The sequence below is a fragment of the Sus scrofa genome, chromosome 12 (assembly GCF_054392235.1).
Source record: "Sus scrofa isolate SSC_HxYL_T2T_F1_AM1 chromosome 12, Sscrofa_HxYL_maternal_Yorkshire_Landrace_v2.0, whole genome shotgun sequence".
In the NCBI taxonomy this organism is placed as follows: domain Eukaryota; kingdom Metazoa; phylum Chordata; class Mammalia; order Artiodactyla; family Suidae; genus Sus; species Sus scrofa.
In genome coordinates this window covers 18864781-18890722 of record NC_139394.1, presented here as the reverse complement: position 1 = coordinate 18890722, position 25942 = coordinate 18864781, and the positions used below count along the sequence as shown (strand labels likewise).

The 25942-nt window shown below is 39.1% G+C and overlaps 2 protein-coding genes across 5 annotated transcripts in view; one reads left to right on the top strand and one right to left on the bottom strand.

Annotated features, from left to right (window-relative positions):
• Nucleotides 1-15232, top strand: part of MEIOC (meiosis specific with coiled-coil domain) — a 20928-nt gene extending 5696 nt beyond the window's left edge. For all 3 annotated transcript variants that reach the window (XM_084984317.1, XM_084984316.1, XM_084984315.1), the window contains exons 4-8: nt 3077-3181; nt 4551-6423; nt 7050-7184; nt 12146-12326; nt 13485-15232. In XM_084984317.1, coding sequence (XP_084840443.1) covers nt 3077-3181; nt 4551-6423; nt 7050-7184; nt 12146-12326; nt 13485-13714 — 2524 coding nt within the window. In that variant the 3' untranslated portion in view covers nt 13715-15232. The remainder of the gene's footprint in view (nt 1-3076; nt 3182-4550; nt 6424-7049; nt 7185-12145; nt 12327-13484) is intronic.
• Nucleotides 12011-25942, bottom strand: CCDC43 (coiled-coil domain containing 43). 2 transcript variants are annotated; one of them, XM_084984442.1, is made up of 5 exons: nt 25722-25942; nt 23607-23694; nt 22074-22209; nt 19825-20041; nt 12011-12305 (listed from the first exon to the last, which is right to left on the bottom strand). In XM_084984442.1, exons 1-5 carry the CDS (start codon nt 25923-25925, stop codon nt 12273-12275), a joined length of 678 nt encoding a protein of 225 aa, XP_084840568.1. In that variant the 5' UTR covers nt 25926-25942; the 3' UTR covers nt 12011-12272. The 2 variants fall into 2 exon arrangements, with proteins under 2 accessions (XP_084840568.1, XP_003131396.3); XM_003131348.5 differs by lacking the exon at nt 12011-12305 and adding an exon at nt 16498-18389 and having other exon boundaries at nt 19983-20041.

The window sequence follows — 25942 nt, the reverse complement described above, 5'->3', positions numbered from 1 at the left end:
TTGTGTACTTTTTTCTTATTAGCTTTTTCATACATTATAAGCAACCATCGGTGAGTAAATTTTAAGTTCCTCTTTCTAACTTATATAAATGAGTTTCATTTTTTCAATTTATTTTTTAATCCAATTCTAAATTTTCAGTAATTCAGAGTTCCCATCGTGGCTCAGTGGAAACAAATCTTACTAGCATCCATGAGGACGCAGGTTTGATCCTTGGACTTGCTCAGTGGGTTAAGGATCTGGCGTTGTTGTGAGCTGCGGTGTAGGCCAGCAGCTGCAGCTCTGATTCGACTCCTAGCCTGGGAACCAGCATATGCCATGGGTGTGGCCCTAAAAAGACAAAACGAAAACAACAACAAAAAAAACCTCATAAAAATAAAAATAAATTTTCAGTCATTTTCCCTCACGTATACAACAAACAGAATTTTATCAAACATAAGATACTTTAATTATTTTTCTATTCAATTCCACTAATAATAAGGGCCTACTCTACATTATATTCCTTCCCACTGGGAATATTAGAGTAATATGGCCAATAGTATCCCTGCCTTTATAGATCTTACATAATAATGATGACGATGATGATGCCAACTTCCCAGGCACTGCAAATATCGTGAGGGTTAAAAGAAGTATAGAGTATTATGGGAGCCTATTGCAAAGAGAAGCTTAAGCTTAACACTACTTTTATGTTAATTATAATAAAGGAGCAGTTGATAGAAGCTGATACTGCTTTTATTTAACCAGGCAATAATTACTTTTAAAATATTACTAATTTAAATTTTTTAATTTTAAAATTTTGGTAAGTTCTCTAAAATAGTGATTTTATTAGAAAGACTATATAACGCATAATTCTACCAAAACCAAGTATTTTTAAGTTGATACCAAATATTTTTGTTTTTAAATTGATACATCAGAAGTTTCTCTGAAGTTGAAAAACTTCAGACTTGCACAACACTGTAAATCAACTGTAATTTAAAAAAATAAAATTTGGAGTTCCCTCTATGGGCCAATGGGATTGGTCATCTCTCTGGAGTGGGTTAAGGATCCAGTGTTGCTACGCTATGGCATAGATTGTAATTGCAGCTCAGATCTGATCCCTGGCCCAGGAACTCCACATGCCACAGGGTGGTCAAAAAAGAATACAAAAAGAAAAACTTCAGACTTTACAGAAATGTATAAAGGAAAGCAGAAGTTAATCACCTTAACCCTGTCTCCTCACCTCCCAGTAACAACTATTAACAATTAAGTATGTATTACATTGAATATTTTTTAGGTATATACTAATACATTATTATACAAGAAAACTTTATATTGAATCTTTACGAAATAACAAGATGTAGTGGAAAAAGCATTAGGAGTGTAGGCAGACCATTTGTTCAGCAAATGTATAGTAAAGCTTGGCAAATCATATACCCTTGCAAAATTCAAGTTTCTTAATATCTCGTGTGATTATTTATTCAACAGCTTAATGATTATTAACAGCTACCCTTCCTATGTTATGAAGATCAATGAAATGTTTGAGTGTTATGCAAATATAAGGTATTTTTATTTATAAAATGTCCTGGAGTTCCCACTGTGGCACAGTGGGTTAGGGATCTGGCGTTGCCACAGCTTAGGTCCCAGATGCAGCTCGGATTCAATTCCTGGCCTGGGAACTTCCATATGCTACCGGTGTGGCCGAAAAAAGGAACAACAACATTTTACATGTATATATATATACATGTAAAATGTCCTAACACTATGAAATGTTAGAAATAAAATGTGATAAAAACAAGAAGTTAAAATTTTAAACAACATTACTTCTAGAAACAAATTACCCAAAATCCATGAGAGGTAAAAAGGACTAATTTCCACCTCCTATGGACAGTGTTAGTCACTAACACATTTTATATTATTTAGACAGTGTTAATCACTAGGTAGGATTTCATGTACATGGAGCACCAGTCACTTTTTCGGCAAAGATTTAAGAATACCCCGAATCTTTTACATTTAAGGGACAACTGCAATTTGCTGTGGTATCTAGGATGACTGTATCACATATCAATTTTTAATCCAACATTTAGGTTTAAGAGTTACAAAAATAGAGCAGCAAGTATATATGGTTTTCAAATTACAAATGAAAAAACTGAGCAAGTATTGACAGAATGATGTGTAATAGAACTAGACATGCTTTCAGGAGCAGCTGTGGTACCAACCCTGTCTACAGCATCATGTATCAGAGGTTAATATCTTGGTCATGTAAAATGAATAGCATGTATTCTAGAGAAATAAGAAGTAAGCATACAGGAGTTCCCCGTCGTGGCACAGTGGTTAACGAATCCGACTGGGAACCATGAGGTTGCAGATTCGGTCCCTGGCCTTGCTCAGTGGGTTAAGGGATCCGGCGTTGCCGTGAGCTGTGGTGTAAGTTGCAGACGCGGCTTGGATCCCACGTTACTGTGGCTCTGGCGTAGGCTGGTGGCTACAGCTCCCATTAGACCCCTAGCCTGGGAACCTCCATATGCTGCAGGAGCGGCCCAAGAAATGGCAAAAAGACCAAAAAAAAAAAAAAAAACAAAAAGAAGTAAGCATACATTGTGACATAGACATAGATTTGGAATGAAGGAGAAATACTTATGTAGGATAAACACTATGCTAAAGTGGGAAATGTTCTTGAGTTTCTGTTTTCTCTTTATTTGAAATGATAATATAGGTTCAGTCCAAATATTTAAAGAAAGATAATGGGAGAATAAATCTGAAATAGAGGAGTTCCCGTCCTGGCTCAGTGGTTAACAAATCCGACTAGGAACTATGAGGTTTCGGGATCGATCCTGGGCCTCGCTCGCTCAGTGGTTTAAGGATCCGGAGTTGCTGTGAGCTGTGGTGTAGGTTGCAGACGAGGCTTGGATCCCAAGTTGCTGTGGCTGTGGCGTAGGCCAGCAGCTACAGCTCTGATTAGACCCCTAGCCTGGGAACCTCCATGTGTTGCGAGTGCGGCCCTAAAAAGACCAAAAAAGAAAAAAAAATATGAAATAGAAATCAATATATTGTATTTTAACATGAGCAAAAGAATTTACATGTGGTATTCATTTATTTTTAGGATTCAAACAGAAAGAAATGACTATGGTAGTGAAACTGACTTATATGGACTTGTATCTAACATTTTGGAAGAACAAGATAAATCACAGCCATATTTTGCTGAGGGGTTAGTATATTATATAAGCTATATAGTGTATAGTAAACTTAAATTTCCAGGAGTTCCCGTCGTGGCTCAGCAGTAACAAACCCGACTAGTATCCATGAGGACGCTGGCCTCGATCCTTGGCCTCACTCAGTGGGTTAAAGGATCCGGCATTGCCATGAGCTGTGGTGTAGGCAGGCAGCTACAGCTCCAATTCAACCCCTTAGCCTGGGAACTTCCATATGTCACTTCCATACCCTATTTATTATCTTTCACTTTTACTTAATAGAGGGTCATCTGACAGTAGACATCTTAATTCAAATGCTTATTTCTTGGAGACTTGATTCTGCTGAGGTGCTTGCCATACAATTAAAAGTTTAATATGCTATTAAGAACCTTCAGGAGTTCCCACTGCAGCTCAGCTGCAGCGTAGATCACAGTTGTGGCTGGGATTCAGTCCTTAGCCTGGGAACTTCCATATGCTTCAGGTGTGGCCAAAAAAGAAGCTTCATTTGGAAACTTACATTATTCAGAGTTGTTTCCCTTGAGTTAGTGAGCTAAAAATTTGACTTAAAGAGTTTACATTAAAAAAAAAAAAAAAGACAGGAGTTCCCATGTGGCTGAGCAGGTTAGGGATCTGGCATTGTCACTGCAGTGGCTTGTGTCACTGTAGTGGTGTGAGTTCAGTCCCTGATCTGGGAACTTCCACAGGTGTGGCCAAAATAAATAAATAAATAAATAAAAGTACAAATTCCAAGAAGTTTTATATTTATATCTCCAAAAATAAAATGATCATTACTGCTGTGCAGTTATATGTATGGATTTCATTCATAGTAAAAAATTTTTAAATACACGTTGTTTTATTTGGGTGTGAAAGCCATGTTACCCAAATACCCTATTTCATAAATACGGGAATATGTAGTACACATCTAACCAATGAAAATGTTCTCTTTTTTTTCTTTTAAAATGTTTTAATTTCAGTAATGTTTTAGCAAAGCACATCTTTTTTCACAAAAAAATTGTGGTCAACAACACTTTCATATTATATAACTTAAAGGAAAAGCTTATTTGGTTTTTACTTACTATATATAAATAATTCATGTAAAACCATGTGTCACCAGCCCCAGGCCTTAGTTAATGTCTCTTGGGAAAGTATAGTGAAGACATATTAAGATTAAGATATACATATTTATGTAACATATATCACATTTCAAGTGATAGAGAATTATTTGGGTGTGATGGTAGCTTATAAGGCGAAATTAAAAAGGATTAGAGAATGGTTAGGTGGGGAAATAGAAATGTTTTTGAAAACCTTTCCTACTTTCACCACTAAGGAAATAAAGCTTTTAAAAAACCTAATTTATTTTAAACTAAATATATTTACTTGTTCTAGGACCTGCTCCTCCAATTTAAAGTCAGTTTGGCCAATGAACACAAGCAGATTTGCAGATCACCATGACCTCTTAACAGAAACCAAAAGGCCAATAGATACAGCCATCTCTCAGCAAGCTTATTACAGTGGTGAATCTGTGTCAGCAGTGGAAAAGCAGTACCTGCTCACTAGTAATCTCATACCACAACAAAAAATAGATGAACTTTATCATGGATTTACTGGTTTAGACCTTGAAGAACAATGGATGTACCCCTCACGAAGTGATCATTCTAATTGCTATAATATTCAGACAAACGATACAGCTAAGACAACATTTCAAGAATATCCATTTATCAAAAACTGTTTTACACCACAAACTGGTCTGTCTGACATCATGAAAGAATCAGGAGTTGATAGTTACTCTTATGGAAGAGAGAAGATATGTGCTAAAGGTCTTGAAGCACCATTACAGCAAAAGAGGGCAGAGATGTTTCTTTCCCAATTTAATAGATACAGCGAAAATGCAGATTATTGTAGATACTCCGAATATGCTCATCCTAATAAGGCTAAGCTGAATAAGTGTTCAAATTTTAGTGTTCAGGAGAGTAAAAAGTTAGCCAGTAACACAGCTGAAACACCAGCTGTAGAAGCAGACACCTACACAAAGTTATTTCAGGTTAAACCAACAAATCAGAAAAAAATAGAGGAGGCAATACCTGACCAGCAGAATTTCACATTTCCAAAAACTACACCACATCTCGCAGAAAAACAGTTTGCAAAGGAAGCAGCATTTACTGCTGATTTCAGCTTAAAATCAGAATATGGGTTAAAACCTCACACTGCTTGTCCAGCTAATAATGATTTTGCTAATGTCACAGAAAAGCAACAGTTTACTAAACCTGACCCCCCAAATTCTGAGTATTTTAAGTCAGTGAATTTACTAGCAAACTCAGCAACATCTTCGGGAGGTATCAACTTAAACAGACCAACTTGGATGAATGTCCAAACAAAAAATAACACTCCTATTCCTTATCGAAATCAAGGTAACTTGATAAAATTAAATAGTCATTTAAGTGCAGCTTCGAAAGGTTCTAACCATTCTTCAGATTTCTCCCAACTCTCATCTACAAATTTAACCCCAAATAGCAATTTATTTCAGAAGTATTGCCAAGAAAACCCTTCAGCATTTTCTAGTTTTGATTTGGGTTACAATGGTGCAGAAAGAATTCAATCTGCCAATCACATGGAAGGACTGACAAAGACTGCAGAAGAAAATCTCTTTGAATCCGTTACTGATAAAAAGATAAGGCAGCCAAATGGATTTTGTGATAACTATTCAGCTCAGCAGTATGGGATCATTGAAAATATAAACAAACATAATTTTCAAGCTAAGCCCCAGAGTGGACATTATGATCCTGACGAAGGTCCAAAGCATTTAGATGGCTTATCTCAAAGTACATATCAAGATCTGTTGGAGTCACAAGGTCATTTTAATAGCCACAGACAAGGAAGTGGAGACAACAATATTAATGGCCGTATGAATCGTACGCAGGCGTCATGCTTTTCTAATAATTATATGATGGGAGATTTAAGGCATAATCAGAGTTTTCAACAACTTGGTTCAAATGGGTTTCCCCTAAGATCCACCCACCCATTTGGCCATTCACTTGTTCCACTGTTGGATTCCTATGATTTGTTTTCTTATGATGACTTAAGCCACTTATACCCTTATTTTAATGAAATGATGTATGGTGATAATTCCTTTTCTGGTTTCGTGCCAACTTTTGGATTTCAAAGACCAATTAAAACTCGTAGTGGACCAGCCAGTGAACTTCATATTCGTCTGGAAGAGTGCTATGAACAATGGAGAGCATTAGAAAAGGAGAGAAAAAAGGTAAAACAAAGCTATTCATTTGGGTATAACTTAGTATGTCCCCTTTGTCTATCTTCATTTTGTTTACCTTAGCATAGTTTAAGAAAGAGTAGTTGCCTTATTTTTAAGCTAAATTCTTCAGTAATATGTGTAGTATTTGTTAAGTCTGTGACTATAAAGAATTAGGTGACTAAAAAACCTTGGAATTTTTGCAGTTCCCTGGTGACTTGGTTAAGGATCTGGTTTTGTCATTGCTGTGGTTTGTGTCACTGCTATGGAGTGGGTTAGATCCCTGGCCTGGGAACTTCTGCATGCCGTGAGCACAGCTGAAAAAAAAAAAGGCTTAGAGTTAAAAAAAAAATTGTTATTTTAAAGTTTATTTTGGCTGTGTGGTAGAATTTTTCCTTAATGGATTAAAAGTTTATTTCTTTGAATTTTTTAAGTATTAAATTGTTGCAGTGTTCAGGTACTTTATGCATTATTACAGTAAAATATCGTGGTACCGTGATCTGTATTTGTTGTCTTTTGACACCAAAACAGAATTTTTATTTAAAGGAGTTATTTTCAGTTTACTTCTTAGGCCTATGATTCATAATTAAATCATATTTAGAAAATTAACATATAAAAGTTATATAATTCTTTTACAGACTGAATTGGCCCTTGCCAAGAATTATCCAGGGAAAAAAGTATCCAGTACTAACAATACTCCAATTCCAAGGCTGACCTCCAACCCATCTAGAGTTGATCGCTTAATTGTGGATGAACTTCGAGAACAAGCCAGAGTAAGCTGTAAAAATATCCAATAGCAGATTTTTTTGGTTTTGCTTTTTAGGCCCACACCTGCAGCATATGGAAATTCCCAGGCTAGGGGTCAAATCAGAGCTACAGCTATTAGCCTGCACCACAGCCACAGTAATGCAAGATCCGAACCACGTCTGCAACCTACACGAAGCTCAAGGCAATGCCAGATCCTTAACAATTGTTTGATAAAATTTTAAAATACTTCAGCAAGTTAGAGTTCTGGAGGATATTTAAATCACCTTTATATGTGGAGTTTCCTGATGACCCAGACAGTTAAAGATCTGGTGTTGTCACTAAAGTGGCTTGGGTCACTGCTGTAGTGCAGCTTCATTCCCTGGCCCTGGAATTTTCATGTGCCACGGGCATAGCCCAAAAAAAAAAAAAAAAAATCACTTCTATGTGTAGCTCCCTGAAATATTCTTTTCAATGTTTGGTTCTAGACTGTGATTTTGGGAAAGGGAAAATAGCCCTACTCAGTCATTTAAAAAGTAGGTCTAGGAGTTCCCGTCGTGGCACAGTGGTTAATGAATCTGACTAGGAACCATGAGGTTGCGGGTTTGATCCCTGGCCTTGCTCAGTGGGTTAAGGATCCGGCGTTGCCGTGAGCTGTGGTGTAGGGCACAGATGGGTTTGGATCCCAAGTTGCTATGGCTCTGGTGTAGGCAGGCAGCTGTAGCTCCGATTGGACTCCTAGCCTCGGAACCTCCATGTGCCTCTAAAAAGCAAAAACAAAAACAACAACAAAAAAAAGTAGGTCTAATAATCTAAGTGGCCCTCTAATGGAGCTAATCCTCAAAGAAATATTTTTAAAGCAAAAATCATTTTGAATATTATATATAATACTATATATAATATTATATATAAAGTCCTATTTTAATTTTTATTTTTTTTGTCCTTTTGCCATTTCTTGGGCTGCTCCCGCGGCATATGGAGGTTCCCAGGCTAGGGGTCTAATGGGAGCTGTAGCCACTAGCCTACGCCAGAACCACAGCAACGCGGGATCTGAGCTGCGTCTGCAATCTACACCACAGCTCACAGCAATGCCAGATCCTTAACCCACTGAGCAAGGGCAGGGATCGAACCTGCAACTTCATGGTTCCTAGTCGGATTCGTTAACCACTGAGCCATGACGAGAACTCCTGTAAAGTCCTATTTTATGTATAGGACATCTGTTTTATAGCTTCATGAGATGCATTAACACAAGATGATAAATTAACAAGGAATTACCATATTTCATTTTCTTAACCTTGTACTCTCTTAGTCAATAAACATTAAGGTATATCCAGCAATGTATTAAATGAGAATAACCTGAAGTATTTAGGTATGTATAATTTTATATATTACTTCAAATCAAATGTCATAAAGAATCTTGATGTTAAGAATCATTATTCTGGGGGCTCCTGTTGTGACTCAACAGGTTACAAACCTGACTAGCAACTGTGAAGATACAGGTTTGATCCCTGGCCTTGTTCAGTGGGTTAAGGATCTAGCATTGCTGTGAGCTGTTGTGTAGGTCACAGACGTGCCTCCAATGCGGCGTTTCTGTGACTGTGGTGTAGGCTGGTGGCTGCAGCACTGATTTGACCCCAGCCTGGAAACTTACATATGCCATAGGCTCAGCCCTTAAAAAAAGCAAAAAGCAAAAAAAAAAAAAAAAAAGAATCACTATTCCAGATATTCCCTTGTGGTGCAGCAGGTTAAGAATCCAGCATTGCCACAGCTGTGGCATAGGTCACAACTCTGACCCAGGTTGGATCCCTGACCTGGGAGTTTCCACATGCCACGGGCACAGCCAGTTAAAAAAACAACCAAAAAAACCCCAAGAATGTTTATTCCTATTATCTCCTTTGTAATTTCAGAATTTTCTAAGCAACTTTAATAGAGTAGGGTGAAGGTTTTTATTTTTTGGCTTTCCTCCCTTAGAAACTTAGAGTTTTCCAAATAAATTTTGATGAAGATTCCTAGGAAAAAACATGAAGTGGAACAGGTTGCTTCTGTGACTGAATAAAAACCATTTTAGGAATTAGAAAAATTAACACAACCGAGTCTTTATTTTGTTGCACATCAGTTTCTTATTTGTACCATGCGCCTTTCAAATACAGAATAAGGAGTTCCCTGGTGGTACAACAAGTTAAGGATCCAGTATTATCTCTGCTATGGCTCAGGTCCCTGCTGTGGCACAGGTTCAATCCCTGGCCTGGGAATTCCTGCATGCCTTGGGCAAAGCCAAAAATAAAATAAAATAAAATACAGATATGAACTACTTCAGTGAAAAGATTGATTTTACCTGGCTTTAAGCCTGGGTCAGCTGAAATTTTTAATCAAACTTGTAAACCTATACAATGGAATTTATCAGTGGTATAGTCAGATACTGACATTGATTATAGCCAAATGTTAAAAAAAACTTGTCTTTTATTTTTTTTTGTAAAATTGTTCCAAGTTAATATTGCTTTTTCTCAGTAATATATTTCTAGGCAATATAGCAAAGGATTGCTAACTGTGAATATTAAGAAATATCCTTTTTCTGGAGTTCCCGTTGTGGCTCAGTGGTTAACGAATCTGACTAGGAACCATGAGGTTGCGGGTTCAATCCCTGGCCTTGTTCAGTGGGTTAAGGTTCCGGCGTTGCTGTGAGCTGTGGTGTAGGTTGCAGACGCAGCTTTGATCCTAAGTTGCTGTGGCTCTGGTGTAGGCTGGTGGCTACAGCTCCGATTAGACCCCTAGCCTGGGAACCTCCATGTGCCGAGGGAGCAGCCCAAGAAATGGCAAAAAGACAAAAAGGCAAAAAAAAAAAAAAAAAAAAAAAGAAGAAAGAAATAAATATCCTTTTTCTACCCTTAGGCTTCACAGTAATTTTTTTTTCCTGTTTTTTTAGGGCTGCACCCACATCGTATAAAAGTTACCAGGCTAGGGGTCGAATTGGAGCCCTAGCTGCTGGCCTACACCACAGTCACAGCCACATGGGATCTGAGCCATGTCTGTGACCTATACCACAGCTCACGGCAATGCTGGATCCTTAACCCACTGATCGAGGTCAGGGATTGAACCTGAGTCCTCATGAATAGTAGTTAGGTTCCTTACCACTGAGCCACAGCGGGAACTCTCAGGCTTCACACTAATTTAGAAGGTTATATTTATAACTGTTATAGTAATTTTGCTTATATTTAGCAATATTAGATCAATTAATACACAAAAGGCAAAAATATTTTTGCATGTACTACTTTCTAGTTTGCTGGTTTTGTAGAATTCTGAAATCTTTTAAAAGTTTACTAAAAATCCCGTGTATAAATTTTTTACACTTATTTATTCAAAATCATTGTCTTATTTTAAAAATGTATAATTTGTAGTTAACTGGAGTTTTTTTCTATGGTATTTTGTTTCTTTTGTTGTTTTATTTTCCCTTCAAGAATCTGGTTGGTTGTACAGCTAGGAGGGAAATTTATTTATTTATTTATTTATTTATTGTCTTTTTTGCCATTTCTTGGGCCGCTCTCACGGCATATGGAGTTCCAAGGCTAGGGGTCCAATCAGAGCTGTAGCCGCCGGCCTACACCAGAGCCACAGCAACGCAGGATCCGAGCTGCATCTGCAACCTACACCACAGCTCACAGCAATGCTGGATCGTTAACCCACTGAACAAGGCCAGGGATCAAACCTGCAACCTCATGGTTCCTAGTCGGATTCGTTAACCACTGTGCCACGACGGGAACTCCAGGACGGAAATATTTAATACCTGTACACTTGTATTTTCTCCATGGGCTTGAACTGACATAGACTTAAATTTGATAGGAGTGTGAGATTAGAGGCATTCATTCAGGTGCGATTAGCTTATTGAGAGGTATTTTTGTACTCTTCCCAGTCACTGAATACCAAGTTCTTATGTGAATTTTAAATCATTTAGCTCCCAAAGGCAATTACTGTAACTGATGTTCAAATCTTACTCAAAAAAGTTCTCTTTCCTTACACCTTCCAAGTTTAGAATTTGAAACAAGTTAGGCATATACAACTATAAGACGTACTCCCCTTAACTAATCCAATATAAACAGTGCCCTTTTTCAAGCTTTATTAACCAGAAGATTGTGACTTCCTAATTTTTCTTAGCAATTTTGACAGTTATAGAATTTATTTTTTATTATTCCAGCATAAATTTAGGAGTTCCCATCATGGCTCAGTGGAAACAGTCTGACTAGCATCCATGAGGACTCAGGTTCGATACCTGGCCTCGCTCAGTGGGTTAAGCATCTGGCGTTGCCATGAGCTGTGGTGTAGGTCGAAGATGTGGCTTGGATCCTGTGTTGCTGTGGCTGTGGTGTAGGCCAGGGGCTACAGCTCTAATTTGACCCCTAGCCTAGGAACCTCTACATGCTGCAGGTGCAGCCCTAAAAATATTAAAAAAAAAAAAAAATTTAACTCAGTACTTTCTGGATTATGGACCCCTCAAACTACTGCTATCCAGTACTATTTCTGATTTCCAAAAGGAAAACACTGGAGGGCCCAGAAAGGACTTGCTGAAGTCCAAGATTAATCATTCTTGAGCTTCTCCCTTTTAGCTCAATTTTTTTTCTTTAGAATACAATTACTCCTTATAATGCTCTATTTGCAGGCCGTTCTCTTACTTGCCAAAAACAGTGTTGGATCTTAAATTTACACTTAATAACATGGAAATATTTGAATGTTTGATTCTTTCATTGTTGCTTATACTTCCTAGTAAGGATTACCCTTAAAGCTTTTAGAATTAACATATGCAAGTAGGTACAAAAGACTGACTTTCCATCTTTGTTTCTCCTAGCACAGTGACAGGACACAGTAAGCATTCAGTTATTTATTGAATGAATATTATTGCTTTCATCTCTATTCTGCTTCATTGAAGATTTGTTTTTACTTAAGTTAATGATGGTAATGTGGTTACATGCCTCATCAAAATTTAAAATGTTTCCCTCAGGTTGTGACTTTACTAGGCAAAATGGAACGTCTTCGAAGCTCTCCCCTCCATGCCAATATCTCTACAGCTCTTGATAGACACTTGGAGTCCATTCACATCGTACAGTCACGTAGAAAGGATGAAATTGTTAATGCTTCAAATCGACAAAGGCAAGGAGTTCCTAGATGCCAAGATGACAGAGGTACACATATTAATGTGTATTCTTTTGATAGGACACTGAGATAACTTGAATGTTAATAAAATCAAATTTTCTAAAATACGTTATAAATGAACTTATTTACAAAACAGACTCACAGACATAGAAAATAGACTTATGGTTATCAAAGGGGAAGGGGGATGGGGGAGCAATAAATTAGTCTGGGGATTAGCAGATACCAACTACTATATATAAAATAGATAAACAACAAGGTCCTACTGTATAGCACAGGGAACTGCATTCAATATCCTATAATAAACCGTAATGGAAAAGAATATATACATATTTATATACACACATATCTATAACTGAATCACTTTGCTGTACACTAGAAACTGACAAAACATAAACTAATTACGCTTCATAAAAAATTTTTTAATAAAATCAGATTCTGAGGTTGAATGGTTGGATTTCTAATATTTACATCATCTAAAGAATGAATTGTTAAATCATGCCCACATAATTTACTCCAAAATTACTTTGATCTATTTTGCTAATTTTACCCATTTAATTATAATAACTGTGTTGAAGTCTATGTTTTATCCAAAGCAGTCATGGTCATACTGGTCAGAAATAAATACAAGTATCAACACTTTTATATATTAAGTCAAGTACTTTGGTTAACTCAGTCCATAGGCAACGCCAGATTCTTTAACTTACAGCAAACCTGAGCTACTGCAGTCAGATTCTTAAGCCACTGCATCACATAGCAGGAAATCCAGTAACCATCCTTCTTTCATAAAAACAATGTTTGGAATTCCTGTCGTGGCTCAATGGTTAACGAATCCGACTAGGAACCATGAAGTTGCGGGTTCGATCCCTGCCCTTGCTCAGTGGGTTAAGGATCCAGTGTTGCCGTGAGCTGTGGTGTAGGTTGCAGACGCAGCTCGGATCCTGCGTTGCTGTGGCTCTGGTGTAGGCCAGCGGCTACAGCTCTGATTGGACCCCTAGCCTGGGAACCTCCATATGCCATGGGAGCAGCCCAAGTAATGGCAAAAAGACAAAAAACAAAAACAAACAAACAAACAAAAAAAAAAAACCACAATGTTTAATCATTTAGTAGTACAGCACTGGATTTTGTGAGAGTTATAGGGTACTTAAATGATATCTAATTTGAACTGACCCCCAATTTTTCTTTTACAGATGTTTTTGCCCTTGCTTCAGCAATTAAAGAGATGTGTGTGGCTACTCGGAAAGCACGCACGACCCTGTGGTGTGCACTGCAGATGACCTTGCCCAAAACAGCCAGTACAGCTGGCCAAACAGATGCGGAAAAGGCTTTACAAGATATAGTGAACTGTGAAGATAAAGTCCATGAAAGCCTAAATAGTAGCAATTCAATCAACCAGAGAAGTGAAGCAAACAAACGTTAAGGAAATGCCAGCAGAAAGAAGAATAAAAAGCTGATAAGTAAATGTATCAAGACATGCTAAAAAATTTTAATGAACTTGTCAAACTTGAAAATTTTAGTACATTAACTTTCCTTCAGATTTAAAGTTAATACCTTAATGAAGTCTAACTTCTATTTAAAAAATCCTCTGTTTGGAATGAATCAGACAGTTTAAAGTGAACTCAAAGGTAAAGTTGACTACTCTAGGAGTTCCAGGTAGTCAGAGATAACAAGTTTAAGTAAATTAAATATTTCCTAACAGCTAATATATTGCTGAAACCCATTCTGCAGTGCAGGTAAATGCAAATGTGAAATTATTCTAGAAGATAAGTTTCATTTAGGTCTGCCTTAGTAAGTATAATTCCAAATAATGAATCGAAGCAACTGTAACCCAATTATGGCTACAGTCTAGTAACCAAGACAAGTTTTGATTGTGATATAAAAGTGTTTTCCTTACAAAACTGGATAATACCTAGGGAACAAAGGAAAATAAGAATGAACCCAATATTCATGTAAAAATTTAATATTTAAAATACTACCATATTTATAAATTTGAAATCTTAGTGCCTACGTATATGGAGGGAAATGCATCTGATTCTCCTAAATTAGTGATAAAAGTGCCAGGGTAAAAACCATGCAAGTTACTGAATATAAAACCTGTTCAAATCATTTGTGTATATTCTTTAAAATTTAATTATACTATCAATTATTAAATATTTCCAGTTTTAAAGTATTTTAATTGAATCAAAACAAAACATTTCCTTTATCTGGATCTTTTAGACTTGATACACAGTAACTAAAATAATGACTATTGTTTTAATACCCTTAGTTTACTGCCTTTTATGAGGGTATCACGAAGTTCTAAAATATATTTTTTTAAGGTTAATCTTTAACTAGTTTAGTTTGCAATTCGTTAGTGTATATTTTGTGTAGTTGTGTTCATTAGTTTGTTTCTATATTTTCTTAAAAGGGCTCTTGAAAGCTTGGCTTTTTCTGTTTCTCATCACTTAAATATCTTTGTATGGAACCCGAGTAATTTATTCATTAATATGAAATGTTGGCATTATGTGACTCAGAAGACCTTGGGTTTTAACATTTCTAGCATGAGTTAAACTATAATATAATGTACTGATGAAATTTAATTGAACTATCTTTGACTAGAAACACTAATGTTTCAGATGTTGGTGTTTTTCCTAGTTTTAGAAATCCTGGTATTAAAAAAAAGGAGTGTAATCACACCACATAATTTTTCTTTAGATGATGTGCGGAAGAAACTGATTGAGAATGCAGGAATAACTGTAGGGAGAAACATTTTGATCACTGAAGTGCCTTAGAACTATCCAAATGAATTACATTAAGGGTAGTCAAATAAAATAGATCATCCCACCACAGTCACTGCATAGAAAGTGGTTAAGTTTGATATAAGACATGTTGGATGTTACCAAAACAAATATTGTACTGAATTCAGTCTCTCAGGAAAAATAAATTACTTTGTTGAAAATATTTAGTTTCTTTTTTTTTTTTACATGTTGGTATTAGTTTCTAACCTTAAGAGTCACTCATATCAGAAAACCAAATTTCACTTAACTGATATGAACTGGTGCTAGGTTTTAAATTTTATTATTAACACATAAGTAATAATGTTGATAGATAATAAAACAATGCCATTCACACATCCTTGAATCTAATCTGACCCTCTTCAAATATGAAATTTTTGTTCTGCCTTTATGCTAATCCAGGCAAACCAGAATAAAAGTTCTGGAGAACCTTTTACATGACAGTGGTCAGAAATGAAACAAACACAAAAATTCTTTGAAATTTTGCTTATCATGTCACCTTGTATAACTCTCAAATTAGTTGGTTGTCCTTTTTTATTGTGAACCTTCTAATGGATGGTTCTTATGTATTGTACTTCTGAATAACAACCTATGAAAATGTTATAAAATTTATATCAAATTTACAGTGAAATACAAAACTGATGCTCCCATCACTTCTAATCCAAAAGAATTTGGCATACTCAACTTTTTAAATAGAAAAAGTAATTTACATAAAGGTGGTTGAAAATTATATACCTTGAATTAAATCAGTTTCTTTCCCACTTGAATAATCTGGTATAAAGTTTTAGAAGATTGGAATGGTTATGACTGAAATCTCAAACTTGGCCTAAAATGTTAATCATACTATAGAAAACGTGGTTGTTTAAAATTTGCCTTTTGCAGTATTGAATTTTAGACATGAACCTGAGTTAAGTGGATAACCTTACTCAAAGCCTAATGAGCTGATCCTTTTTTTCTATTTAAACATTGGTTCAAGTGTACACTTAACTATAACCTATATGAGAGTCCCAGAAAAAAGAGTTGCCTACTATTAGGACAAATTGAAACCAGTACCCTTCAAGGGTCTATAGACATAATTTGACTCTGCTTCAAAGACCAAAATCCAGGTGAGAACAAACCAAAAATCTAAAATAAGGGTTATTAAAACAGGCTTGCTCTCATATGCTAGTTATAGCCACAGCCTATTGCCACTGACACATATAAAACTAAAACTACAACAGTACTTCAGACTTCAAAGCCAGTTTACTGGCTGATCTCCTAATATCCAACCTAACAGAAAGGAAAACTGAGGCAGAAAATTTACTCCAGGAAGATGCTCTACTAGCAGAAAAGATTATTGGACTAATCAAAACATAAGTAAAATTCAACACATTCCTATCCACACAGAATTCACTTCCAGCTGGAAGGCATCAGAACAAATCAGAAGACAGTGATTTAAATAGTTTATTTTCTAAAAAGGTGGTTATTTTTAAAAACTTTTGCAATGCCACGGTTCTAGGAGTGTAGAAAAGTGACACATCTTCTCCTTCACCATGCTTTTTACCTTCTGCAAAAAGGTAAAAATTTTTGTTAATCTCATAGTTAATGGTATAAAACAGAGGTCAGCAAACATTATCTCCAAAGAGCCAGGTAGTAAATATTTTAGGCTTTATAGGTCACATAAGGTCTCTGTCACATATTCTTTTACAACCCTTTAAAAATGTAAAGTCCATTGTTAGCTTGCACCATACCAAACAGACTAGGCCAAATTTGGTTGCCAACGCATTGCCCACCCCTGGTAAAAAGTAGCTACTCTGTCTTGTCAGAGAAATTGCTCTCTTCAGGCTTCTTGACAGTCTGCTGCCTGGAAGTAGAAAAAGGCCTATTTACAACCAAATGTGGCTTGTGACAAAAGTAGAAATGGAGAATTCCTGCTCACTTTGGACTCTCCCAAGCAGTTTTTTCCATTCACTCGCTCATTCAATAAATTTGTTGAGCACCTACTATGTACACCTTTAAATATCTTTGTGTTAGCAGAGATTTCCAGTGTTTCTTCCTTAAAAGGGTTTCTAAACCTGTAATTATCAGGTCTTTATACGCATATGTTTCAGGGCAGATCAGGATTAAAATCTCTACTAGCACTCAAGAGGATTCATGATTATAAAAATGAATCTAGCTAACAGTAATATCTTTAGTCAATACTGACACATCCTTCTTTAAAATCACAGCCTAGATAAGGAAAAAAATATATAACTACCTCTATTTAAAAGACACTTTGTTTCCTACCATAGGCTGAAACTTTATTTAAAAAAAAAAAAAAAAAAAAAAAAAAAAAACCTCAAATGTAGGACATCCACTAAATAATTTCATCTTCCTTATTTGTTGCCATGTGACATAAAATCTGATCCAGGTAGGGCTCTTCCTTAGCTTCCTATTTCAGCCATAAAACAATACATTTAGGGGTGAACACTACTTCCAAAGCAATCAACACTCCTAGATTTCATCTCAGGGAGGGAGTGGTCATGATTCTGCTCCTTCAGGATAAAAACCTTCAGCTTTCTGAATATTCCTGTTTATCCAATGTGAGGGAAAACTTTTTTTTTTTTTTTTTTTTTGTCTTTTTAGGGCCACACCCATGGCATATAGAGGTTCCCAGGCTAGGGGTCCAGTCGGAGCGACAGCGGCTGGCCTACGACAGAGACACAGCAATGCCAGACCTGAGCCCCATCTGCAACCTACACCACAGCTCACGGCAACACCGGATCCCCAACCCACTGAGCGAGGCCAGGGATCGAACCTGCCACCTCATGGTTCCTAGTTGGATTCATTTCCGCTGCGCCACAATGGGAATTCCCAGGGAAGACTTTTTAAAGTGGGCAAAAGGAGTACAGGGCTTCAGTGTTAAAATACAAAAGTTGCCCACATTCCAGATCTTTGGTACAGACATCAACTACAATAATCTGATTACCACACCACAGAGACATGGCACATTTTATAATTAGAAGTGTTTGTGACTTTCCTCTTCACCATGTAAACAAAAGGGGAGATGCCTTGGGAAACCACTTTGCGATGTTCTCTCATTTCTCTTAAATACACACGTGCACAACCAGTTCTCCCTTTGACCAAGTCCACGAGGAGAAAGAGTGGACCAAGGTTATCGCTTTCGCTCCCCTCTTTGTGTCCTTTTCTTTTCCTTTTCCTTGCGCTCCTGCTTGGCTAGTTTGTCCCTCTCCCTCTGCAGCTTGTCCTGCTCCTTCTTCCTTTGGGACTCATCCCGAAGCGAGTCCCGCTCCAGTTTTCGGGCATTGAGAACGTCTTCCACATTGGTGTTTCGGAAGAGAGCTAGAGGTGAGTTAAGGGATGACGGCTGAGGTCACACAGGTCTCAGCTACCGCTCTCTTTCCTCATTCTTGCTGTCGTCTCTCTACATGCAGAGTCTTGAATACTCTCTACCTATCTCTGGTCTTAAAAAAACTCTTATGTTTATCTTTTGTCTACCAGGAAATCCTAAAATTACCCTAACTAAAGTTTAAAACTAAACCTGAGAATAAAAATCCTAGAGTTCCTTGTGGCTCAGTGGGTTAAGAACCTGGCATAGACTCCCTCCATGAGGACACAGGTTCAATCCCTGGCCTTGCTCAGTGGGTTAAAGATCCCAGGTTGCCATGGCTGTGGCATAGGTCAGCAGCTGCAGCTGCAATTTGACCCCTACCCCGGGAACTTCCATATGCCACAGATGTGGCCATAAAAACATAAAATAAAAATAAGAGGAGTTCCCGTTGTGGCGCAGTGGTTAACGAATCCGACTAGGAACCATGAGCTTGCAGGTTCGATCCCTGGCCTTGCTCAGTGGGTTAAGGATCCGGCGTTGCCATGAGCTATGGTGTGGGTTGCAGACACAGCTCGGATCCTGCGTTGCTGTGGCTGTGGTGTAGGCCGGTGGCTACAGCTCCGATTGGACCCCTAGCCTGGGAACCTCCATATGCCGCGGGAGCGGCCCAAGAAATGGCAAAAAGACCAAAAAAAAAAAAAAAAAAAAAAGACTCGTTCAGATTTATCTAAATCTGAATATTAAATATTTTATGAAAATGAAATTTCATTCTAGAATAAGTATTCACTGGCAGAATACTGTTGGAGCATCTAGGCTAGTTTTAATGGCTAGAAAATTAATGTAAATGGCAAAATTTTTATGTACTTGGCATTATTAAAATGCTCGAAAGAAATAATTAAGTTCTTTAACCTTACTAAACTTTTATCAATTTGCTTTTTTTTCCTAAACACTACAGCTTAAGTGAAAATCATGTACTAAAGAAATCTAACCAGTTATTAAAATACCTAGTGCAAAATTCTACCCTTCATTTCTTATGAATCAAAACCTGTTACTACCAGACAAGCTCCTCTTTACTCTTAAAACATAATTTTTTTCCTGCTTTAGTGCTTTAAAATAAATTGTCTCCCCACCATACTCATCACCTTCGGCATTACTGAAGCTTCTCAGTGATTCTCTTAGTAGGGACTTTCCTCAGCACAATTCAATCTGTCCACATTTTTAGCTTAAAGTACTCAGTGTTTGTATTCTCTTTCCAATAAACTATAAGGTCTTTGAGGACAAAGACCAACACTGCAATATTATTCTAATTTCTCCACAGCGCTGGGAAACCCAGTGCTATGTATGGGGACGAAGAGAGTCTTATTTTCCCCTAGAAATCCTTTCTCCAAACTAACCCCTTCACAGTTCACGTTACCATATTTTCCTCAGGGAAAAATTCTTGCTAACCTGACTCTTTAGGGCTGTCCTAGGACTGGGGCTCACAATGCCGGCCTGACGTGTTCTTGGCGGTAAAGGGAGTCCCCAGCAACAACAGTAAAATAAAAACGGACCCACGGGAAGATTCTGTGGAGAAACACATGGAAGTGGACACAAGAGAAGGATACATTTGTCAGAACCAAGGTTCATCGTGGAGGCACCTGAATCATCCTTCTCATCTGCTTCCGTGAGTGATGTTAAGGAAAGTCGGATGGAAAACAAAGGTTAGCACATCCCAACCCAACACCAGAAAAAGTGAATAAGCCGATGGGTAGGAAAAAGCACGCTGGATGGAAGGACTCTGTCAGGGATGTGATGGTAAACTCAGGAGAGTCATCTTTAGAAATCTCAACTTGGGGAAGATAGTTCAGAGCTCCTGTAAGATCTTTATCTGTCAGAGGCGGAAAAGAAACTTAAGCTGGTCTGAGTGGACTGCCACACTACCTGGGGACCAGGAGATGGCGAGATGACCTCTGAAACAGTGGTTCTCAGAGCTCCCTGGTGGCTCAGCAAGTTAAGGATCTGCCATTGTCACAGCTGTGGTTCAGGTTGCTGCTGTGGCGCAGGTTCAGTCCCTGGCCTGGGAACCACTGCATGCCGCAGGCATGGAGAAAGGGAGGGAGGGAGGAAGGGGAAAAGAAAGGAAGAAAGGAAAAGAAGAAGGAAGGAAGGAAACAAACCAACAACAGTTCGAAAAGTATGGTTCCCCGAACTCCGAGAACGTGTGAGAAATGCACATTCTTGGGCCTACTCTGGATCTACTAAATCAGAACCTCAGGAGAACCACTGCTTATTTTTTTTTTTTTTGCTATTTCTTGGGCCACTCCCGCGGCATATGGAGGTTCCCAGGCTAGGAGTTCAATCGGAGCTGTAGCTGCCAGCCTATGCCAGAGCCACAGCAACTCGGGATCCGAGCCGCATCTGCAACCTACACCACAGCTCACGGCAACGCCGGATCGTTAACCCACTGAGCAAGGGCAGGGATCGAACCCGCAACCTCATGGTTCCTAGTCAGATTCGTTAACCACTGCGCCACGATGGGAACTCCCAGAACCACTGCTTAAAACGATCTTTTCTAATCCAAGAAATGAGATTTTATACTTGGACCCATAGCTCTGCCAAACCTAGCAAGAAAAATCAGAAGAGAAGTTGGCCCAAAAGAGCCTATGAATTCTGTCCTAACCTAGTGATCAGGCAGCTGGCATTTCTGGTATGACATCCACTCCATTCAAATAGGCTCAGTAAGCTAAGCGCTCCCTAAACAAAAGTCAGACTCTCAGGGAACCAGACCTGCTCCTACAAGCAACACCTTCTTAACACAGTCCCCACTCAAATTCCAGGTTTATTCTGGTACTGCTTTGGGGATTCAGTTTCAGTTTTTATTAACCATACGGTCACTGGAATATTAAAAAAAAAAAAAAAGATTCACATGAAAATGCTTAAATTTGGAACCCAAATTCAAATCTGGGATCTAGCCCTGGTTTTGCTATTAATTCTATGAAAGTCTCTAATTACCCACTTACCTCTTATTGCCTCAATTTCCTTATCAACTGTGAACAAATATAAACATGGATTGATTATACATAGAATACTGTACCTAGAAAAGTATTATAAAGAATCAGGGAGTTCCAGTTGTGGCATAGTGGAAATGACTAGTATCCATGAGGAGGCGGGTTTCATCCCTGGCCTCGCTCAGTGGGTTAAGGATCCCACTTAAGACGCTGCCGTGAGCTGTGGTGTAGGTTGCAGACTCAGCTCAGATCCTGAATTGCTGTGGCTGTGGTGAAGGCTGGCAGCTGTAGCTCCAGTTCGACCCCTAGCCTGGGAACCTCCACATGCCTCAGGTGCGGCCCTAAAAAAGACCAAAAAAAAGAATCATCATCGTAAATCAGCTAAACTTCGATTTAAAAAACGAAACAAAACAAAAACACAGCTATATCTTATTCTCTGAAAATACAATAAAAATGGTCCATTAGGCATTTTATTTGTTTTGCCCCAAAGTTTCTAGGGACATAATGATTTTGTCTTGAAAAATGTAAGTCTATTATCAACCATTCCAATATCATCCCTCACACATCATTCCTCATAGATCACTGCCACTTTAGGGGAGAAAATTAAGCTCCACGGGGGGACTGGCAACTTCCCAGAGCTCACTGCAAACTAGCAAACGCTTCTGTCTTGAGCCTCAGGGAATGGCGCCCAGGCTCCGGAAAGGATATTCCTCTTCGTCTGTCACGTCAGCATACTGGGCCAGGAGTGCGGCTTTCCTCTGCTTCTCCTCTTCTGACACCATCCTGGGCTTCACCACGATCTGCGCCTGCTTCTCAATGAGGGTGGCGATGGCCTGGACCTCATCTGGTGGGGGGCGGAAAGGAGGGACAACAAGGTTGTACGTGAGAGGAAACGCTCACCGAAGCACCAGCCCAGCCTGGCGGGGCCTGAAGTAAAGGCAATGGCTTCTGCTGACTCCTTAGAGCCCTGTGGTTCAAAGGAGGTGCCTCGGGGGCCAGCAAGAAAGGCAAGGAGGGTTTTAGGCCTCGTATCCATCTTCAATCAGAGCAACCCTGCTTTTACTTGCTTTATGTACTGAAATTCTGCTGCTTTAAAAAAAAAAAAAAAAAGGGTGAAAAGCACATTAGAACTATAGAAAATCAAGTATCCAAACATGGAAGTTTCTTCCCCTTCAACCCAGAAACTAAAAGAAGGATTCTAGCATCAACTTTTTTTTTTAATTTTTTGTCTTTTTAGGGCCACACCCACAGCATATGAAGGTTCCCAGGCTAGGAGTTGAATCAGAGCTGTAGCTGCTGGCCTGCGCCACAGCCACAGCAACACGGGATCCAAGCCACGTCTGCGACCCCATCCTCAACCCACTGAGAAAGGCCAAGGATTGAACCCAAGTCCTCACGGATGCTAGTCAGATTCATTCCTTCTGAGCCACGATGGGAACTCCCAGAATCTAGCATCAACTTAAGCTGGTCTCCTCCAGGTTGAAAATATGTCAGGTGCAATTCTTAGATTATTTTCAAATAAAATTATCTGTTAACTTTTCCATTCTCAAAGAAAGGAGGCAGTGGTGTCAAGGAGTAATTCTCATGCCTGGCTGCATATTAGAATAATCTAAGGGATCTTTTTTTTAAAAAATAGCAAATGCCTGAGGCCCTACCCCAAAAATGTTTATATAATTGGTCCATGGTGTGGCCCAGGCACTGGCACTTTTAAACATACATCAAGCAATTCTAGCGTACAGCCAAGACTGAAAATCAACTTGTAGATAACTTAGAATAAATTCTATTTAAATTTGGAATTATTCTTTGAGCTTCTGCAGCTGACTTGTCATCTTAATGGTGAGTATATTAATCCATTTCTCTTTCATGTTAAAGAGTGAAGGGTTTGGCTGAATAAAGCAAAAGACCAATCATAATTTGTGTTATGAAATGAGAATACGAAAAAGGTGGGAAAATATAGTTGACCCTATACCTGCCAAGCGACTCTACAAGGGGGAGTGGAAAGGGGAATGAAAAAGGCAAAAGCAAATAGTGCAATGAAGATAATCATGGTCAGCTGAAGTGGAAAAAAGTTTTAAAAAAAAAAGAAAAGAAAACCAACATCCAGCTAAAAAGTTACAGTAAGCTGCTGGCTGTTTACCACTTTAATTTATCTTACGGAAAAATAGGATCTAATGGAGAAAACTAAAAACTCTCCCTGACAGCTTCACAGTAGGTTTTTGGAGGTTAGACCTAAAAACCCACCTTCTTTTTTCACTTTAGTGGTAACATTCTGAGTTTCCGACCATCGTTCCACAATCTCCTTGCAGATGTTCAGGAGGGAATCTTCTTCCTGGTTGGAAAAGTAGATCAATTAATTTCCTGAGAGCCCTCAACCGGAACAAATTCTATGCAGAGGGCAGACCTCTCCCTGCTGGTGATGAGAAGAAAGGGTTTGGCAGCCATAGAATAGAGATTATGTTTCTGTTCTGAGGCTCCCAACACGGGAGTAATCCTGTGTGTGAGTCACAGCATCCACACCTGCTGGGCAAAAGGCACCCAGACCATCCTGCCAAGCTCCAGGGAAAAGGATTCCCACCGACTCAGGTCAGTCCTTCTCTTTCTATTGGAACATGTTTTTCCCTATTGGAATATAACCCCTTGAGGGCAGGGATTTCTGTCTGCTTTGTTCCCCAAGGTACCCCAAGTACTTAGGGCAGTGCCCGGCAGAGAGTCATCCATCAATAAGAATTTGATGAATAAATCAATCAAACAATCTGTGCAAGTGCAATTAGAAGGAATAAAGAGAAGGATGATAGATGCTTCTGTTTACTATTATTTACCCCCAACTGTTACTTTAATCTTAGTATGCTTGAATCTTTTTTTTTTTTTTTTTTTTTTGCTTTTTAGGGCCACATGATGGCATATGGAGGTTCCCAGGCTAGGGGTCTACACGACAGCTCACGGCAACGCTGGATCCTTAACCCACTGAGCAAGGCCAGGGATCGAACACACACCCTCATGGTTTGTAGATGCATTAACCACTGAGCCAGGAAGGGAACTCCCTCAGTGGAAAGTTTTTAAAAACTAACTTAAATTGTTTGCCTCCTACTCTTTTCCCCTACGACTCACAATGCAAGGGTTGAAGAAAAGAATTTATTCCGCTGTATTGAATTTCCACTGAATTTATGAGCTGCATCACAAGGCTGTGTTAAGGCTTTCCCATTTGTAAGTCAATCTCACCAGAGCAGCCTCTGGAACTAAAAGGGGGCTCTTGCCAGGAAGACCTGGGACAGCTGCACCCGTGTTATATTTCAACCATGTGACCAATCAATGAAATGCACTGTCACCAAGTAAGTGTAAGTGGGAGATGAAGGCAACAGAAATGATCAGGTTGTAAAGTGATGACCGATTAAACACAGTTTAAAGCACACATTTCTGAATTCTTGAATCTGCTCCTAAGACGCTAAATACCAAGTTTATCCCCTCTTTAAAACGCTGATCTCTCTTATCCTCCTCCCCCACTTACTCCCGTCAATGATTAATACATTTCTCAGTACAGAAAAGGATCAAGTACAATATTTCCTTCCGTTCTTCCTGGGCGTGAAAAGACCTCTGACTCCTAAACTTGCCTTTTTTTTTTTTTTTTTTTTTGTCTTTTTGCCATTTCTTGCGCCGCTCCCACAGCATATGGAGGTTCCCGGGCTAGGGGTCGAATCCGAGCTGTAGCCGCCGGCCTACGCCAGAGCCACAGCAACCCAGGATCCGAGCCGCGTCTGGGACCTACACCATAGCTCACGGCAACGCGGAATCCTTAACCCACTGGGCAAGGCCAGGGATCAAACCCGCAACCTCATGGTTCCCAGCCGGATTCGTTAACCACTGGAGCCACGACGGGAACTCCCAACTTACCTTTTTTGAACACCTACCTCCAAAATAGGAAACCGAGAGGGTACTTCCTGCAGGCTTTTGTCGGGAACACTGTCTCTTAAAGGGCATAGACATCCCAAAGCACTTAGTTCCCGCTTCTGAATATTGTCAACGAATGGGAATGAAACTGGTTGTTAAATGCTTATGATAAAACTCATTTAGACATTTCATCGCCTTTGGAAGATACTCACTCAGATTACCCACAGGCATCAGAGAGGGCCTTGTTCCCAGGAATAAGGGAAAGCCTTTCCTCTCCATGCACCTGCAACCTTCAGGCTCCCAAAACCGTGGATTAAGAGCAACCCCTTTCCCCCGAGGCCCAAAGCTCAGAAGAATATCCCTCTCCCAAGTGAGACCACTAATCCTCTGGGGCACGGGGTAGGGGAAAGGGGATACGAAGTACTGACAGGGGCCAGCAAGAGGCTAAAGGAATATGTCAGGGCTTCTTACCAGAAAAGCAGAGAGGATACCCTGCAGAGCGTCCAGCTTCTCTTCTTCCTCTTCCTCCTGCAGGACCCCCAGGATGTAGGCGCCGTAAATGGCTTGGTCCACTCCCAGCGCCTCCAACCGTCCGTCTAGCCAGGATCCAAAGCCACTGCCCCCTTCCTCGCTCTCCCCAGAGGCAGCAGCAGCCACTTCGCTGGGCGCCGCCATCTTGGGGCCAGGGTCCT